The 18,466-nt window shown below is 54.7% G+C and overlaps 2 protein-coding genes across 6 annotated transcripts in view; both read right to left on the bottom strand.

Annotated features, from left to right (window-relative positions):
* Positions 1 to 10,571, bottom strand: part of RELB (RELB proto-oncogene, NF-kB subunit) — a 29,126-nt gene extending 18,555 nt beyond the window's left edge. Inside the window, exons 1-3 of one of the 5 annotated variants that reach the window (XM_082367053.1) lie at positions 10,290 to 10,571; positions 9,240 to 9,287; positions 3,955 to 4,301 (exon numbers count right to left, since the gene is read on the bottom strand). In XM_082367053.1, the coding sequence (XP_082223179.1) occupies positions 3,955 to 4,301; positions 9,240 to 9,287; positions 10,290 to 10,344 (450 nt within the window). In that variant the 5' untranslated portion in view covers positions 10,345 to 10,571. Of the gene's footprint in view, positions 1 to 3,954; positions 4,320 to 9,239; positions 9,288 to 10,289 lie in introns of all 5 variants that reach the window. The other 4 variants (XM_082367056.1, XM_082367057.1, XM_082367054.1 and 1 more) reach the window with 4 other exon arrangements.
* A 4,744-nt stretch (positions 10,572 to 15,315) lies between these two features.
* The window catches only part of CLPTM1 (CLPTM1 regulator of GABA type A receptor forward trafficking), a 29,535-nt gene continuing 26,384 nt past the window's right edge, over positions 15,316 to 18,466 (bottom strand). The window contains exons 10-14 of the mRNA XM_082367052.1: positions 17,801 to 17,991; positions 17,438 to 17,533; positions 16,996 to 17,131; positions 16,164 to 16,331; positions 15,316 to 15,957 (exon numbers count right to left, since the gene is read on the bottom strand). Coding sequence (XP_082223178.1) covers positions 15,698 to 15,957; positions 16,164 to 16,331; positions 16,996 to 17,131; positions 17,438 to 17,533; positions 17,801 to 17,991 — 851 coding nt within the window. The 3' untranslated portion in view covers positions 15,316 to 15,697. The remainder of the gene's footprint in view (positions 15,958 to 16,163; positions 16,332 to 16,995; positions 17,132 to 17,437; positions 17,534 to 17,800; positions 17,992 to 18,466) is intronic.

The raw sequence follows: 18,466 nt of genomic DNA, 5'->3' as shown, positions 1-18,466 counted from the left end.
ATCTTTGTCTATTTTGTGTAGGTTTAAAATTTTTCCAAAAAAGTTGAGACATAAAGTTGAAAAAATATCCCTTATCAAATCGGAAAAACAGACAAAATGCTTAAAGATAAATGAGGGGCTACAAAATTGCCCCTCAACGTACCACAGTGGCCCATTCCTGAAAAGCCAGTGATGGAATATACGTTTCAAAGTAAACCGTTCTTTTCACCAGAATGTCCCGCTAACATGCTACTTCTGGCCACGACGCCTGGAGCCAAATCCAATAACAACAACTACAACCACCTGTCTGAGTAAGGGGTCCTGCACACCAGTGCTGGGCCATCTCCCTGGTTTCCTCACAGTGTCCTGTGGGGAGGGGGCAGGAGCTTCATCCCCATTTTGCAGATGAGGAAACTGAGGCCAAGGGAAGCACTGGACTTGCCCTAATCCACACAGCTGGTAAATGGCAGAGCCAGGACCAAAGCCCAAGTCTTTCTGACCCTAAAATCCAAACTTGTTGGGGTAGGACAGGGTTGCTCTGCTAATCCCCCAAGTAAAGCTCTTGAGTACAAATCCCACTGAGGAAGAGGAGAGGGAAACAGATCTCACACGAGGGAGCTGGGACCTGAGGCCGGGGTCAGGGATGGCGTCCCTGAGGTGGGCTGAGGCCTCACGGGTGAATAGGAGGTGACCAGGCTGCAGGTGGAAAGCACTCCAGCCAGGAGGAATGGCACAGGCAAAGGGCTGGTGGCTGGATGGTGGTGAGTGAGGAGGGCTGGATGGGAATGGGCAGCAGGAGCTGGGCCATGAAAGGTCTTAGAGGCCCAGAGAGGATCTTGGGTTTCCTCCTGAGGGTGCTAGGGAGCCAAAGGAGGATTCTGAACAGGGGAGACGAGCAGATGTGTCATTTAACAGCACCCCTCTGGCGGTCTTGGAAATCTGGAGGAGACTGAGAGCTGGTCACCAGGGAGAAAGCTGGAGGTCAGGGAGCAGATGAGCCCGGGATCCAGGGCTGGTGGGATGGTGAGGACATAATTCAGGGTCCATGGACACTTGGGCAAAGATCCAGAAACACATGAAGTCTCCGTATTGGAAAGGCACAGGAACCAGGCCTCTCAGAAATCACTGGGAGAGACAGTCATGCATGCAACCCCCCGGGCAGGGCAATTTGGCAACAGCCGTCCCACTTCCAGAAGTTGTTGTTTTTTTTTAACGTTTTTTTTTTGGCCACGCCACACAGCTTGCAGGATCTTAGTTCCCCCACCAGGAATCGAACCCGTGCCCCCTGCAGTGGAAGCGTGGAGTCTTAACCACTGGACCGTCAGGGAAGTCCTAAAATGTGTTTTTTTTTAAAAGAGATCTTTCTTTTTTTTTTTTTAAATTCTTTATTTTATTTATTTATTTATTTATTTATTTTTGGCTGTGTTGGGTCTTCGTTTCTGTGCGAGGGCTTTCTCTAGTTGTGGCAAGCGGGGGCCACTCTTCAGCGCGGTGCGCGGGCCTCTCACTATCGCGGCCTTTCTTGTTGTGGAGCACAGGCTCCAGACGCGCAGGCTCAGTAGTTGTGGCTCACGGGCCCAGTTGCCCCGCGGCATGTGGGATCCTCCCGGACCAGGGCTCGAACCCGTGTTCCCCGCATTGGCAGGCAGATTCTCAACCACTGCGCCACCAGGGAAGCCCCCTAAAATGTGTTTTTTTTTAACTTAGGAATATATCTTGGAGCTGAGCGCATATCAGCATGACTGAAGCTGCCTTATTCTCTTTACCATCTCATCCTGCCGTGTGGATATAGGATAATATATTGTGCAAGTCTCCTATTGGTGGACATTTTGGTTGTTTTCTGTTTCCCGCTATTACAAGCAGGGCTGTAGAGAACGACTCGGTTCATCTATTATTTCCTTCACGTGTGTCACTCAAATAACTTCTGGAAGGGAATCTGGTGGTCCAGTGGTTAGGACTCCATGTTTCCACTGGGCTGGGTTCGATCCCTGGTTGGGGAAATAAGATCCCGCAAGCTGCGTGGCACGGCCAAAAAACAAAAAACCCCACACATTTTATATACACAAGCGCATGCACGCTCCCCTTTATGTACAAAAGGGGGATAGTATATACGTATATATATATTTGCCTGTATAATCATTAATCATAAAATACTCCTGAAAGGCTCCATGAGATATTGATAACAATGGTTACCTCTGGGTTGGTGGGGGGAACCTGGAGGCAGGAGTGGGGGACTTTTGTTCATTTTAATTTAATTTAAATTATGTTAATTTAACATGACTCTTCATATTTTTGAACGTTTTGATCCATGTCATATGATTCAAAACTAAAACAAACTAAAGGGCTTCCCTGGTGGCACAGTGGTTAAGAATCCACCTGCCAATGCAGGGGACACGGGTTCGAGCCCTGGTCGGGGAAGATCCCACATGCCGCGGAGCACCTAAGCCCGAGCGCCACAACTACTGGAGCCCGGGCTCCGCAACAAGAGAAGCCACCGCAACGAGAAGCCCACGCACTGCAATGAAGAGCAGCCCCCGCTCGCTGCAACTAGAGAAAGCCCGCGCAGCAACGAAGACCCAACACAGCCAAAAATAAAATAAAAATAAAATAAAGATGGTTATAGTTGAAAATCTTGTCTGTACCTTATCCATTCAGCACTGCCTCCAAAAAAGAATTCACCTGTATTTGTTTTCCTTTCCAGAGTTTCTGTATGCAAATACTAGCAAGTACAAATTGAAAATCTTATTTTCCCCTCTTTTTGACACACAGGGTAGTACAGTTTACCTTGAACAATGTGGGGAGTGGGGGAGGGAGCACTGAGGCACCGACCCTGCCCGCAGTGGGAAATCCACCTATAACTTATAGCTGGTCCTCAGTATCCGTGTTTCTGCAGTTCCGCCTGGGGGGGTTCCAACAACTGGGGATCGTATTTACTGTTGAAAAAGATCCCCGTTTAAGCGAACCCACCCAGTTCAAACCCATGTTGTTCAAGGGTCAACTGTATAATACCCACAAAATTCTGCACCTCAATTTAAACAAAATTAATATATCTTGGAGATAGATACTTCCACATCAGTACCTAAGGGATGGCTTCATTTAAAATGTTTTCTGTATTAACTGTATGTATTTATATTTATTTGCACACTTACACAGATATATTTGTCCCTGCTGCATAGGACTGCAATCGGTAGATGTATTATTTCACCAGTCCCCTGATGATTAACACGGAAACTTCCAATTCTTCTCTATACAAACAAGGCTGCAAGGGAGAACCTCGTACGTCCCTCTTTCACCCAGATGCAGGCATATCTACATGATAAGTTCCTAGAAGTGGAATGGCCCGGCCTAAGAGTAATAATGATAATAATAATTATACTAGTAATACTAGAAGCTATCTCAGTTGATCACTCACCATGTTCGAGGTACTTGGTGTGAATAAGTAACTCATTTACTCCTCCCAACAACCCCAGGTGCTTGGTTATTATTATTCTTCAGTTTTTAAATTTTTTTTTTGGCCGCGCCAGGGGGCCTGCAGGATCCTAGTTCCCCAACCAGGGATCGAACCCGGGCCCCCAGCAGTGAAAGCGTGGAGTCCCAACCACTGGACCACCAGGGAAGTCCGTATTATCCCATTTTGTAGAGGAGGAGGCACAGAGGGATCGAGTAACCTGTCCAAGGCAGTAACTGGATTCGAATCCAGATATTCTGATTCTTAAGGCCTCACTGGTGAACCAGGAGGCTACCAATGATAATTTTGACCAATACTGTCAAATTGCCGGGAAGAAGGCCTTTCTCTGAATGCCCTTTAAATTTAAGGCCAAGTGACAGCGGTATCATCCGCTCCAAAAATAGCAACAGCAATAATAATAACCACCATAAAATACATGAATAAAGAAATACATGCGTATGACTCTTCGGGGCGGGGGACACGCGAGTCCCACCGCCCCCGGTGCCGCCCCCGCCCCTGGTGCCCACCTCGATGGCGGGCAGCGTCTTGCTGGCCTCTGTGCTGCTCTCCCCGAGGATGCTGCCGGCCGAGCGGCCCTCGCACTCGTAGCGGAAGCGCATGCCGCGCTGCTTGGGCTGCTCGGTGATCACCAGGTGCGGCCGCGGCCCGGGGCCCGGAGCCGGGGGCACCAGCCGGCCCAGGGGGCAGCCCCAGGGCGGCGGCGTGGCCGGGGGCGGGGGCGCCGCGGGGCCCAGGGTGACCGTGCTCAGGGAGGCCGCCCCGCGAGACACCAGGCGCGGCAGCCCCTCGCCCGGGCCCGGCTGCGCCCCCTCCAGGCCGAAGCCGTTCTCCTTGATGTACTCGTCGATGATCTCTGCGGGAGAAGCAAAACCTAGGGATGACGCTGATTGTCAAAGAAAAGGCTTTTTTTTAACCCCCAGACTTGTGCTGCCCTCGCCTTTTTCCCGTCCGTTCATTTCTTCAAGACATATTTCTTGTGGGCCAAGGGCAGGGGCGTCAGCTCCGAACACAGAAAAGCCCCTGCCCTCCTTCTTGGAAACAGACGCGTAGCGTCCCCCAGTTCTAGAAGCCCGAAACCCCAGGGGTCGGCCTGGTTTCTCCTTCTCCTGCACCCTTCTGTGCACCCGCCTCCGAAACAGCTCCTGAACCCATGCCTCCATCACCTCTCACCTGGATCAAGGTAGAACCAAGTCACAGGTACCCCTGCCTCCATCTTGCGCCATTTAATGACAACAAGAATAACAGGTGCTCTGCCCAAGCCGTTCCCATCTCAGAAAGCAGCACCACCATCCACGGTGCTCAAGCTGGAAGGACACACATCTTATCAGATGCTCACGATCCCACATCTACTATGTCCAATCCATGAACTTCTCCTGCCTCTACCTCAAATATACATTTACGTTCCCGCCACCTCTCCCTACCCCCACTGCCTCCTCCCTGGGCCACCCTCCATCACTTTCCATCTGAACCACTGCCTCTGTTCCCCACCTTGCCTCTTCCAGTCTATCTGCCAAACACAGCCAGAGGGATCTGATGTCAGACCCTGTGCCCGTCTCAACAGAAGCCTCCAGTGGCTCCCATCTCCCTAAGAGTCAAAGTCAACACCTTCCCCATATAAAACTCTCCCCAAACTCCACTCATCTCAGGAAAACAGGACAAAGACAAAACCCACACCCCCGACCTTGGCCACAGAGCCTTCTGTGGACGGGCCCCCTCTGTCCTGGGCTTCTTGCCTCCCGCTGCCCCCTCTCATCACGCTCTGGTCTCTTTTCTGTTGCTTGCACCCACCAAGCCCGGCCCTCTTCGGGGCATTGGACTGGCTCCTCCATCTGCCTGTTCCACGCTTCCCCCCATTCAACCCATGCTGGCTCTTGCTCATCCTTCCGGTCTCAGCCCACCTCTTCAGAAAGGCCCAATCTAATGTGTTTGCCCCAGGCCCCTTCCTGTTTATTTCCTTAGCCCAATCTAACATTATTTTGTTCTTTATTCCTTTTCCTCCTGTCTCTGCCACTAGAGTGTCAGTTCCAAGAGAGCAGGGACTTTGGTTCGTGGCTGAATCCCCGGTGCCTAGAACAGTGCCTGGCATGCAGCAGGTGCTCAATACAACTCATCGAAGGAATGAACAATAGTTGTAGTAACAGCAACTAATGCTAAGGACGGCTGGCATATGCTGAATCTTCACTAAGTGTCAAGCACTGCTAAGTACCCTGGGAGCACATGACTTTGTTAAAATCCCCCAGCAGTCCCAGAAGTCACACTGTGACCTCCTCCCCAACAAGGAAGGCCAAGATCCCTCTCTGTGAGCACTTGGATTTCCCAGCCTCCCCCCAGAACTGCCCTGTGATACTCACCCAATTCATCTGTGGAAGGAAGAGAAAGAGAAAGGTGAGGTCCAGGAAGTGGTCAAGACTTTCATCTTTTAAGACAGATTCCCCAACCCCATCCCCTCCCAGAACCCTTCCCCCTTCCTCCATCCTGGGAAATCCTGGGCTCTGACTCCCTGGGATGTTAAACCCTAACCCCCATCTCTCCCTCCTGGCCTACCCTCCCTTCAGCTCCCAATGTTGGGGTCCCAGGGTCAGGCTACCCTCAAATGCCTCCCCCAAAAAACCTTTAGACCAGGGATTATGAAGCAGTGTTGAGAATCTAAGGAAAAGCCAAGGGTCTCATCACCAGGGAAAAGAAATGGATGCCCAAGATTCTAAACAAAATGTGGGGGTGGACCCCTCCCTAAAGCCCACCCTAGACCCCGGGAGATCACTTCCTGGTGTCTGAAGATCCAGGAAGGCTGATCCTTCACTCCTAGGCAACCACCTCCCTCTGCATCCCATGCCAGTCCCCAGCAGTACCCAGCCGGTATCCGGGATTTGCCCCTACTTCCTGAGGGGGGAATGACAGCAACGCTGGGCAAGCCCCTTATCACCTCCTCAGGAAAGCTCAGCCCTGGAAGGGACCGTGGAGGATGGAAACCAACCTCCCATCATTCCACAGACAGAACAAGGGGAGCCCAGAGGGAGCAAGCAAGCCTGTGGGGTCACACAGCACGGGAGGGCAGACCGGGGCCAGATGCCCCATCCAGGGTTGCCTGCGCTGGCCGCTGGCCACCGAATCGTTGCCAACCTGCCCTGCTGCCAGACCTGTCCTCCTCCTCCGCTCTCGGGGAGTGGCTCCCAGCAGCCAGACCTTTGCTCCTTGGAAAGCAGTCTTCCTGCCCCGCTTATCTCATGTGATCTGTGAAGTCACCGGGGTGGGGAAGACATCCCCACTTGGTAGATGGGGACACTGAGGCTGGGAGAGAGGAAGGGACACGCTACAGATCACTGGCTGGGCCAACTTCAAGTCACTTCAACTTGGAAACACCTTCTCAGGCATCCGTGCTGGATGACCTGGGGATCCAAAGATGAGTTAGACTTTGTCTGAGCCTTCAAGGAGCTCCCAGGCTGCGAGGGGAAACTGAGGCCCGGGCAGCTGTGGCTGAAGCTTTGTACTGCCTCAGTTCAAATCCTGGCTCTGTTCCTTGCTAGCCATGTGGCTTTGAACCCATTACTTAAACTCTTTTTGTGCCTTGGTTTCTTCATCTATAAAATGGACACAATAATAATGCTTGTCTGGTTGGGCTGTTTAATATACAGGAAGCACTTAGAACTGCCGTAATAGTAGACGATACATAAATGCTGGCTGCTGTTGGGTAAGGTGTTGGGAGACATTATTTTATGGATGTGGGTAAATTGCTTCCCCTCTCTAGGCCTCAGATTGTCTGTCTATAAAATGAGGAGGTTGGAAGACATGGTTTCAGAGCATGGGGTGTGGAGTCACACAGATGTTAGTTTGAATCCCGGATGTCACTTCTGGCTGTGTTGCCTTGGGAAAGTTGCCTAACCTCTCTGAGCCTCCTTCTCTATAAAAAGTTCTGATATATCTCAGGCATTAACATGAGGATTTAGAAGCACACTGGGAAATTGCTTAGCACAGGGTCCGACCACTTCAGGCCCTCCATAAAACTTAGCCATTATTATTATTATCTAAAATCCTCTTTCAGCCAGGAAATGTTAGGGACTTCTTCTCTTTATTCAGGGCTCAGCTCAAATAACAACCTGTCCCCCTCCCAAACTCCCACACAAACTTGCCACCATTCAGGGCCAGCCAGGATGGGCCACACTTGAGCAGCTGTCTTTCATGCCTCAGGGCCTTTGCACAGGCTAGTCTCTACCAGAATGCTCTTCCTTCAGATCTTTGCATGCCTCCTCCTCCACTTTCAGGTCCCTGGTCAAATGTCACCTCTTAGATGGGTCTTCCCTGACTACTTTATCCAAGATAGCCCCCAGAACCCCCACTCCAGTCACTCACAGTTAGGTGCCTTGGTTTTATCATTTTCATGGCACTGGCTAGGATTTGACATGACCTTATATTAGAGTGATTCATATCTGTCTCCTGTAGACTGTGAACACCAGAGAGTAGGAAATACATCTGCCCCATCCCCACTGTATACCCAGGGCCCAGTATGTGTTTGGCCCATCAAAATGAGGGAAAATTTCCCTCCCACTCTGTCTCAGTTGTTCTCCCATCCCCACCATGCTATTTAGGTGTCACTGATCCCAAGATTTGTTTAGGGCCTTTATCACATTTTATAATCCTACATTTAATTCATTGTGTACATATCTGCTTCCACATCTAGGTAGGGAACCCTATGAGGGCGGAGCCAGGGCTGTCTTGGTCACTGCTGAGTGCTCAGCACTGCCCAGCACAGGGCCAGGTATGCAATTGGAACTCAATAAATATCTGTTGAATGGATAACGTCAGAAATTACTCTCAATTGAAAGAAACCAAAGATCTAGGTCTTGGGTCAGAAAAGTCTCAACCTTGTTCTTGCCCAGAACCAGTGCTTGGCAGGACCTGTTCCCAATGCCATCTCCCACCTTTCACTATCTCCCAAACTCACAAACCTCCTAGAGAACCCGCAGGGCCTCCTCCACAGCCAAGCCAGCACTTCTGGGGTCCATCCCAAGATTTTACCTCCAGAGAGAGGTTCAGACCCAGCCCACTGGGGCCACTGGGTTTTCCTGGTGGCAGGACTCAATCCCTGCCCTCCAAATTCCAGCACATTTATGAGAGATGATGTCATCCTTTGGCCATGCTTCTGCATTTCCTTGGGCAGCACTGAATTTTGGATGGCACAGGATGAGGGGGCTTATAGACTAGTGGTTCTCAGCATCTCTTGGGAAGTTGCTAGAAATGCAAACTCTTAGAGCCCATCCTGGAGCTACTGAATCAGAAACTCTGGAGATGGGGCCCAAAAATCTGTTTTAACAGCTCTCTGGGTGACCCTTAACTGTGTGCCAGACACTGCTTTAATACTGTTATTGCTTTAATACTGATACTGTTTAGCTGTATCAGCTCATTGAATCCTCTCGGTCCCTCTGAGGCATTGATATTATGCCCATCCTACAGATGAGAAAAACTGAGACCCAGAGAAGGGAAGTGACTTGCAGTGAAGGGGTGGTGGCACCAGTATGTAATTATTACGCTCTGCACTACCATAGTGAATCTCTAAAGAGGACTCTCTTAGAGAGTGAATAGGTGGTTAGTTTTACTTGCCCCGCTCCTCATCACCGGGAGGTAGGGGCATCTGGGGACCCCATCTCAACGGGCAGGGAGGGATACAGGCTGAGGAAAGCTGAGGTAGACCTCCGCAAAACCCCCAGACAGAGGCGTACACAATGCCACCTCCACAGGATTCCCCCTGCCCCATCCTGAGCGTGCACGTGGGCAGGAACTGTGGAGGGCTGCTCACCCGTGGTCCTAGAAACGGCGAGCGAGAGCGAGGAGAGGTCCGCGGCCCCTGCAGGGAGGGAGGCATGTCTCAGGAGGTGATGGAAATACGGCGGGAGAACCAGACAATCTCCCAAGCCCCACCCCGTTCCTCTCCTGGCCCCGCCCCTTTGGATCATGCCCCTCACCCTTATTGCCCGCATGGTCCGGCCTTCCTTCCTTAACTCATGGACAGGTTCCCTAGTTTCTGTCAGTCACCCCACCCTTCATCGCACTCAGGCCCTGCTCCTTCTCTCCCTTAAGAAGGCTGAGAAGGACCTGGAGGAACTCTTCTCAGCCTCAGTTAGGAAAGCCCCCACCCTCTTCCTTATTTCAGGGTCAGACCCTACCTCTTCACTTTTCCAGTGTCAGGCCCGTCCCCTTCTCCCTCAGACCCTGCCACTTCTCTCCAGAGGCAAGCCCCACCTCCTCTTTCTTCTCTGAGTCAGACCCCGCCCTCTTTTTTTCAGAGCAGGCCCTCCTCCTTCTCTCTGCCAGAGTCGGACCCGCCTCTTCTCCCTCTCCGAGTACGGCCCCGCCCCCTTATCTCCCTTAAGCCCCGCCCCTTACTCTGAGTAGGTGAGACCTTGCTTCCTTCTTTGAGTTAGGTCCCGCCCTCTTCTCGCACTCATGGTCAGGCCCCGCCCCCTTCTGTGGGCCAGGCCTCTCCTTTTTCTCCCTCTCTGTGTCTGGCCACGCCCAGTCCCTCAGGAGCAGCTCCCGCTCCTCCTTCTCCGAGTCAGGCTCTGCCCCTCCCCCTCGTAGTCGGGCCCCGCCCCCTTCTTTGCCTCAGGGTCAGGCCCCGCCCCCTTCTCACTCTCTAGTGGGACGTCTCTCTCTTACCTTGTACCGGACCCGGTCACCATCCTCTGCCTCCTTCCTTCCCTTTGATATAGTGTCCCCGGAACCCTCACACTCTCCCCGCAAAACCCCTAAGACTCCTGTAGGAACCCCCAGACCACTCCAGGACCCCAGGCCTCCCGCACCTCCAGTCCCGCCCCAGACTCCTCTCCTGAACCCCGGCCCCGCTTACCCAGGGCCCCCAGCTCCGGCGCAGCGGACGATCTGGCGACGCGGCGACTCGGCATGGCCCAACCAGTGGGGACTGACGGCCCGGAGGCCAGCCCAGACCAAAACACACACACGCGGGCAGGCCGAGCGGCCAGGTGGCACGGTCCGGCGGACGATCGCGGGTCGGGAGAGCGGCGCAGGGGCTGGGGCCGCAGGCCGGGCTGGACGCGCGGCGCCCGGGGCTGCGGGGGGCGCCGGGCCGGGCCGGGCGGGCGGCGGGCGGGGGCGGGGCGGCGGAATTCCCCGGCGCCGCCGGCCTGCGCGCTCATTGGCCTGCACCCTGTCGTTACGTCACGCCAGGGAAACGGGAAAACCCCCACGCGTCACGTGGCCTCGGGGGCGGGGCCGGCCGGGAAGAGGAGGCCGGGGACACAGGAGGGGCCCGGCCCGCGACGATGCCCATTGCTCTGGTTGAGACCACTGAGTCCTGCTTGGGGCCACTCACAAGCTACCCATGGAGCAAGTAAGAAGACTGAGGCCTGCCCACCCCAGGTCTGCCAACCGGACTTGACCTGTTGTTTCTCTGGCTCGAAGGGAAGCTTTGGGATCAGGAGGTTACCAGGGCTCCGTAGCTGCCAATGATGATAATCTTTTCGAAACCCCCATGGTCTCTCTACACCTCAGTTCCTTAACCTGAGTAAATCGGGAGTGATCATACGTAAAAGTTTAAAGCTAGGATGTCAGGATTTCAGCTGTAGGACTTGTCTGTTTTGTTCCTTGCTGTATCCCCAGCACCCAGAACAGCACCTGAAAAACAGTAGGTGCCCAATAAGTTTTTACTAAATGAATGGATGGATGTTTTATTCCTCCCCACAGCTCCTCCAAGTTTCCTAATAGCCCGTAGCACTTTCAGCTCAAAGGCTCAGTAACTTAGTCCCGGAATGGTAACAGCGTAGCCCCCAGGATACATATTGAGCTGAGTGCCTGACCCCTGGGCTTACCTGGGGGCTTCACAGATACCTCACACCTTGCACCAGCATCAGAGGAAGGTGCTAGAATTGGAATTATTGCAGAGAGGAGGAGACTGAGGCTCAAAGAGGGGCAGCCATTTGGTTAGATCACATTTCTAGGCCTATTCCTAAGAAAGACGGGATGACATTAGGTCCCAACTTGGATGCCGGGCACCCTCAGACCACAGAGCCAAGGTTTGACGTCCTTTGTCTCCCCGTGAAAATTCTGAGTGTTCCACCTCTACTCTTCATGGCCTACATGGACTCACTGATGCAGTCGACATACATTTATTGAGCACCTGCTGTGTCCTGCACTGGGTACGATGGCACAGCACTCACCAAGCCAGCCCTGGCACCTGCTCGTAGGAGGCAGACTAGTCTACAGTAGTTCTCAAGGTTGTGGCCCAGCCCTTCAGGTGATATGATGCAAGCTCAAGTTGGAGAACGACTGCTATAATGCAAAATACGGAGCAGACTTTTTCTGCAAAGGGCCAGATAGCAAATATGTTCTGCTTTAGGCTTTGAGGGCCAGACAGTCTCAAAACTCAACTCTGCCATAACACAAAAGCTGCCAAAGACCATACAGAAACAATGAGCATGACTGTGCTCCAATAAAACATTATTTTATGGACACAGAAATTTGAATTTTGTATAACTTTCATGTGAAACAAAATATCCTTCTTGAGATTTTTTCCAACCACTTAAAACATGTAAAAATTACAGAAAAACTGGAAAATGCTGGTTTTGGCCTGCAGGCTGTAGTCTGCATATGACAAGGGCATTGCCTGAAACACTATGATTTGAAGGTTCAGAATCAGGCTGCCTAAGTTCAAATCCTAGGTCTGCCACTTACTAGGAGACCTCAGGAAACTGACTTCATCTTTTTAAGCCTCTGTTTCCTCATCTGTAAAATGGGTCTAATAGTAGGATGGTTGTGAGGATTAAATACTAATAATAGTTGACACTTGTATAGACCTCTTCCATATGCTAGGAGCTGTTCTAGCACTTTATGTCACATTACTTTGTGAGACTTTGGACACATTACTTAATTTCTCTGGGTTTCAGTTTTCTCATCTGCTGTCGTGAACATCTGACTTAGAGTCATTGCACACAGGGTAACAGTACCAGGCACTGCTCCAAAAGCTGGGGACACAGCACACAACACAATAGACAAAAGCCCCTGCCATCATGGAACTGAAATCCAAGTGGGGGAGACAGATGGAAAAGAGATAAGCAAATATATGTCTGATGGTGATAGCAGTCCTACAGAAGATTAAAGCAGGATACATGGCTTGAGTTTGAAGGGTAATATTTGGGTTAGGAAGTTTAGGGAGGGTCCAAGGTGACATCTGAGCAGACTGCTGAGACAGTGAAGGATCCATGTGGATATCTAGGGAAGAGTGTTCAAGTCACAGGGAACAGCAAGTGCAAAGGCCCTGAGGTGGGAACATGCATGGCGTGTTGAAGGAACAAACAGCAAGGAGGCTGGAGTGGAGTGACAGCTGGTGAAGTAGTGGAGATGGGTAATATTAAATTTAGGAAGCGAACCACATGCAGCACTTAAGACTAGAGCTTGGCTCATGATAAGAAGTGTTGAACAGTGGCTCCTACGTGTAGGAGTAGAAGCCTACCTGATTCCCCTCTGCCCCTTGAAATGTCAGGCCTCACAACTGTTTGTTAGGTCAATGGCTGAAAGGACACATCAGAAATCCTCAGTGTTCAGGATTTCTGTGGGGCTCTGAACCCCATGAGGGCAGGCCTGGGGCTGTCTTGATCCCTGCTGTGTACACAGAACCCCCAGCTCAAAGCAATGTCCAGGGGAGGGGCTCAGGGAACATTTGTTGACTGACTGTATGTCAGTCTCTCCACCGATGTCTTAATGCAGGCCTCATCAAGGTCCACACTTCTGGCTGTGTGCCTGTGTCTGTGAAAGTCGGGATTGTGCAAACGTGCACTCAGCAAACGTTCCCAGAGCGACTCCTCTTGTGCTGTGGACACAGCAGTGACCAAGACAGCTCTGGCTCTGTCCTCACAGGGCTCAGTCCAGTGGAGAAAGACCTGTCTCCAGCTAGTGATGACCCACAGTGGGCAGGGCTGGGATGTGGGGACCCAGGGAGCTGGTGGGTGGGGGGCAGTGTCCCAGAGGAGGTGGTCAGGAAGGGTGTCCTGGAGGAGGAGCCATGGAGCTACAACCTGGAGGATGCATAGGGTAAGGTGAAGAGTTGCATGCCTGGAGGTGTGTCTCAGTTTAGGGAAGGGCGCCAGGAGGTAAGCGGTCACAGCTAGTTAGAGCAAGGGAGATGAGGCTGTGGGAGTTAAGAAGTCCCCTCCCCCCCAAGGTATCGTTCACCAGTTAGCAGCCTGGGCTCTTCTCCCAAGGGTACTGGGGAGCCATGGTAGGTTCTGAACAAAGAACGGCCAGGGTCAGGTTTGTGCTTCAGAAAATTCTGGCTGCTGGGGGCTTCCCTGGTTGGTCAGTGGTTAAGAATCCTCCTGCCAATGCAGGGGACATGGGTTCGATCCCTGGTCCAGGAAGATCCCACATGCCGCGGAGCAACTAAGCCTGTGCACCACAGCTACTGAAGCCTGTGCGCCTAGAGCCCACGTTCCGCAACAAGGGAAGCCACCACACTGAGAAGCCCACACACTGCAACAAAGCTCGCCGCAACTAGAGAAGGCCTGCGCACAGCAACAAAGACCCAACTCAGCCAAAAATAAATCAAAAGTAAATTTTAAAAAAATGGTTAAGATGGTAAACTTAAAAAAACAAGACTCCGTGCTTCCACTGCAGGAAGAACTTCCACTTAGTTCCTGGTCCAGGAACTAAGATCCAGCACATGGCCCGTGCTGGATGAAAAGTGAATGGGAGGGGCAGGGGACCAGGGAGGAGGCTGAGTTGGGATCCCAGGGTATGAGGAGGAGCCTGGACCGGGTGGTCTCAGTGCAAGTGAAGAGGTGAGAATGCCAAACAATTGTGGGGTACAGCTGACAGGCCCTGCCAAAGACTGTGGGATGAGGATTTGGGCAGGGGGTAGGCCAGTGAGTTTAGGTGGCCTGAGAGCCCACACACCACTTGGTTCTATGAGCTCAGCAGGTACTGATGCACAGCAGGGGAGGGAGTGGAGCAGGTCTGTGGCTGTGGCTACCTCAGGGATGGAGCCTGCAGAGTGTGTGTGTGTGTGTGTATGCATACACAGGTGTCTGCACACAACTCTCCTGGAACCTCGTGGATTCCCTGCCTGGCTCTGCAGGGCACTGTGGTGTTGGAGCCCAGGGGAACCTGGCTTGGTTCTCAGCCCCAGGGCTCCTCTCCCAGAAGTGTTGATGAGACCACACCCCCTCCCCCCCCAAAAATAAACCTGGGAATGTGGGGTCCCAACCCCTCAGAGTGCAGGGACACACAGGGGCCTCAGTCTCCTCATCCATAAAGTGGGTGAACAGTTCTGGTACCCAGCTTGTTGGGAAGGCACACGCGCCACACACCAAGAGTCTGGCTGGGTCCTTGGCACAGGCAACCCGGAGGGTGCTGATGGCACCCCAACAGCTATGGCCGCTACAGCTGGGCACCACTCTGAGCCAGGATTCACTCGCAGGGTCCCCTGGAGACGAGCTCATAAGCCCAGAGAAGCAAGGTCAGGCAGCCAGGGTCCCAGGATTGCTGAACAAGGCAGGCTAATGGGACTGTATCAGTGGTGGGTAGGCGCTCCTGCCCTGCCGGGCTGTGTGAAGCCAGGAGATAATCAGCGGCACAGGTGAGGCTCCACGCCTCGGCGGGCCTCGTGGTTAAGAGCACTGGTGTGGTGAGGTCGTGGCGAGCAGCTTCCCCATCTGTGAAATGGGGATGGTTACGGAAGCCCCCTCAGAGGGCTCCTGGGAGGGGGAGAAGGAGGAGAAAGGGGCCTGGCCCAGAGGGTCACTGTCCCCAGTTTAGCATGTCCTGCGTCCTGCGGGTCTCCCTGCCAGACTCAGGAGAGCCACCCCCACCTGCTCTCCAAGGTGGCAGGGGAAGGAAGGCACAAGATGGGGGGCTCTGTTGAGTTTAAGTTAAACACCCATATGAATTTATTAAATCCAGACTGTGTTAAAGGGCGGCGGTCTGGGAGGAGGGAGTGGTGGGGGATCGAGGGACAAGATGATGGACGGCCGTGGGTGTCCCACAGAGGGGCCTGGCCCCTGCCCCGCCTGGCCCACCCCCTCGGCAGTGCCATGTCAGCTTCACCATGATTCCCGATGGTGTTGGGCTGGCGGGGCGAGATGGCTGGAAACACGGAGGGACAGACAGACAGACGGCGCCTCCACAAACGACGCACCCTGGCCCCCACACCACACACCGGCCCCGGCCCGATCTGTCCAGGGAAGGGGCGACCGGGAGGGGAGGCGAGGGGGCCGGGGCGGCGGGGGTGGGGGTCACCAGGAGCGGCTAATCCCTTTTTTTGTCCTCTGCCGGCTTTGGAGGGGCTTCCTGGGGCTCGCTGTCAGAGCTGGCCCCCTGGGTGGGCCTGGTGGGCGGGGGTGTGGAGGCCTCCTCCCTGGCGGCGGCGGTGGTCGTGGCGGGGGCGGGGGCCGGCGGGAGGGCCCCTGCTGCTGTTGGGGCCTCGCCACTCATGCCAAACTCGTTCACCCGCGTAGGGTCGACGCGGTAGATCCACCGTTGGTAGAGGTAGATGAAGAAGACCACATCTGGGGGTGGGGTGAGGGGGCAGCGTGAGGGGAAGGGGCAGGGCCCACCCGGCTCACTGTCAGGCTTGGGGCGGGGGGGTCCTGCAAAGAGTGGGCTGAGCCCCCACGCCGAGGCCGGCGCTCCTCCCTCAGACCAGGGCCCTGCCCGTGCCCAGCTCTGGTGGGAGCCTGCCGGCCAGCCCACCCACCTGCCCACCAGGCCTCACCGTCCCGCAGGCAGCCGATCCGGTACATAACAGGCATCTTGATGACAAAGGCGAACAGGTCATCAATGAAGGTGTTGAGGGCCTTGTAGGTGAGCATGCGCCAGGGCAGGTGGGCCACAGACTTGAGCTTGTAGTTGATGAAGAGCTGGGGTGTCATGGTGATGAAGCCTGCGGCGGTGAGGAAGGGACATCCATGAGCAGAGGAAGGGGCGTCCTGACCCTCCACCTCTTTGACTGCATTTCTGGCCTCTGTCCCTTCACTCACTCTGTTCCAGCCACACTGGCCCCCGTGCTGCTTCCAACACCCCAGGCACATCCTACCTCAGGGCCTTTGGACTTGCTCTGCCTTCTGACACCAGATCTTTGCACAGCTCCTTCCTTGGCACCTTTCAGGCCTCAGTTTACATATCATCTCCTCGGAGAGGTGACGATGGAGCTCAGGGACACCTGACCAGCCTCCATGGCCCTCTCACTCTGGCCCCTTCAGGGCACTCATCACATGCTGTAACTCACTTGTCTGCTTGTTTACTCTGTCCGATGCCTGAGGACGAGGACTGAAACGCACTGTCCAAGGCTTCCCGGAAGCCCTCCCTGACCCCTAGAGTGGACCGGGCACCTCTTTGAGGCTGTCCACGTGCCACCCCTACTCCCCCTGAAGTGTCCCTGACCGGAGACAGGTCTGTCTCCCGCACTGGACCCCAAGTGTCAGGAGGGCGGGGCCAGGCTGACTCGCTCACTGCCGAGGCCCCAGCACAGCCCGACACGGGGCTGAGGACTGCTGCTGGACGCCTGCCCTGACTGCGGGGGCCGCGTATGGTGAGGGCCTGCTCACCGAAGGTCAGCAGGAAGCCATAGAGCATGCTGAGCACCCAGGAGTACCAGCCCTTGTGCTCCAGGTACAGGAGGCTGTAGACGGCATAGCAGCCCAGGAGCGGGAAGAGGATCCAAGACAGGTACCGGAACGCCATCTGTGGGGCACAGGGTGGGGCTGGGACCCAGCTCCTTGGGCCCCACCTGGCACCCCTGCTCCCCGCCCTCACACACCCACACCTGGTCTGGCAGGCCAGCCCGGGGGAATTTCCAGGTGGCCCTGGGAACTCTGGACTCGGCCAGGAAGTATATGTGGCAGGCAGGGGACACTAGAGGGTATGACGCAAGCCATGAAGCATGGGCCTGTCAGCCGACAGGCAGACATCACAGTCCGTGCCCTGGGCCCCCAGGAGCGTGTGGGTACCTGGAGACCCTCCCTGGGGCCCACTGTGGGGGACACTCACGTCGTCATACACTTTGGTCGAGGACTCAACGTATGTTGACTTGTCTTTGAAGGTTGGGCGGGGGAAGAGCCCTGCCACCTTGCGCTCCCGGTCCAGCTGCGGACAGGGAGGGAGGCTGCAGTCAGCTGCCACGCTGGCTCCTGTCCCCCAGGCCAGTTCCAGCTCCTGCCCTTCCCCACCGTTCCCAGTTCCCCTGCCCCACGTGTGACCCGAAAAATCCCCTGGTGCGAAAATCCCCTTGGTCTTGGGAGTGCGGCAGGCGTTGGGAATCCCCTAGGGACCAGCTCCAGGGTCTGGCCGGGCCACACGACCCCGCTCCCAACCCCTGGCAGCTTCTGAAACAGCATGGCAGCCTGGCCTTACCCGGACATCCATGACCTTGGTGATCTTCCAGAGGTCGATGAGGACCCCGATGAAGACGCTGACCTGGACCACAAAGTTGGTCTCGTTGTCCAGGATATAGAGGAGGACCACGAAAGACTGGAAGACGCCAAAGAAGACGGAGCGCACGGACAGGCCCTCCAGGGACTGCCGGCTGTTCCAGAACTGGATATCTGTGCACAGAAGTTGGGGAGGAAGCTAGGAGGGTGAGGGGCCTCCGAGTCCCTCCCGCAGCTCCCTCAAGCCCCGTCCTCCTCAGACCCCCGGGGCGGCGCTGGGTCTGCCGCAGGAGAAGGGTGCACACTACTGCCCCTTCCGGTGACAGTCTGCTCCACAGGCGCCAGCCGGAGCCCCAGGCAGGCAGGATCTCTGCAGTCTCACACTGGACACACCCTGCCCCCCAGGGTGCGGCCGGTCCCTTGACTGGCAGTGATGGTGGCGGTGACTGCTGCCATGTTCCGGTGCTCCCCAATCGCTAAGTGCCACATCCCTAAGGCCACACAGCCTGACCTGTCCACCGTGGCGCCGTGGCGCCGTGGTGCCTCCTCTGGGTGGGAAGGTCTGGGACGTGTGCACTTCCAGCCCACCACCTCTTCCAGCTCACCACCCCGAACCTATGAAGGAACCAGCCCACATTCCCCGGCGGTC

This window comes from Balaenoptera borealis (genome assembly GCF_965194805.1).
Source record: "Balaenoptera borealis genome assembly, chromosome: 19".
Taxonomy (NCBI): domain Eukaryota; kingdom Metazoa; phylum Chordata; class Mammalia; order Artiodactyla; family Balaenopteridae; genus Balaenoptera; species Balaenoptera borealis.
Note: the sequence above shows the minus strand (reverse complement) of the source record. Positions and strands in the feature narration are given on the sequence as shown.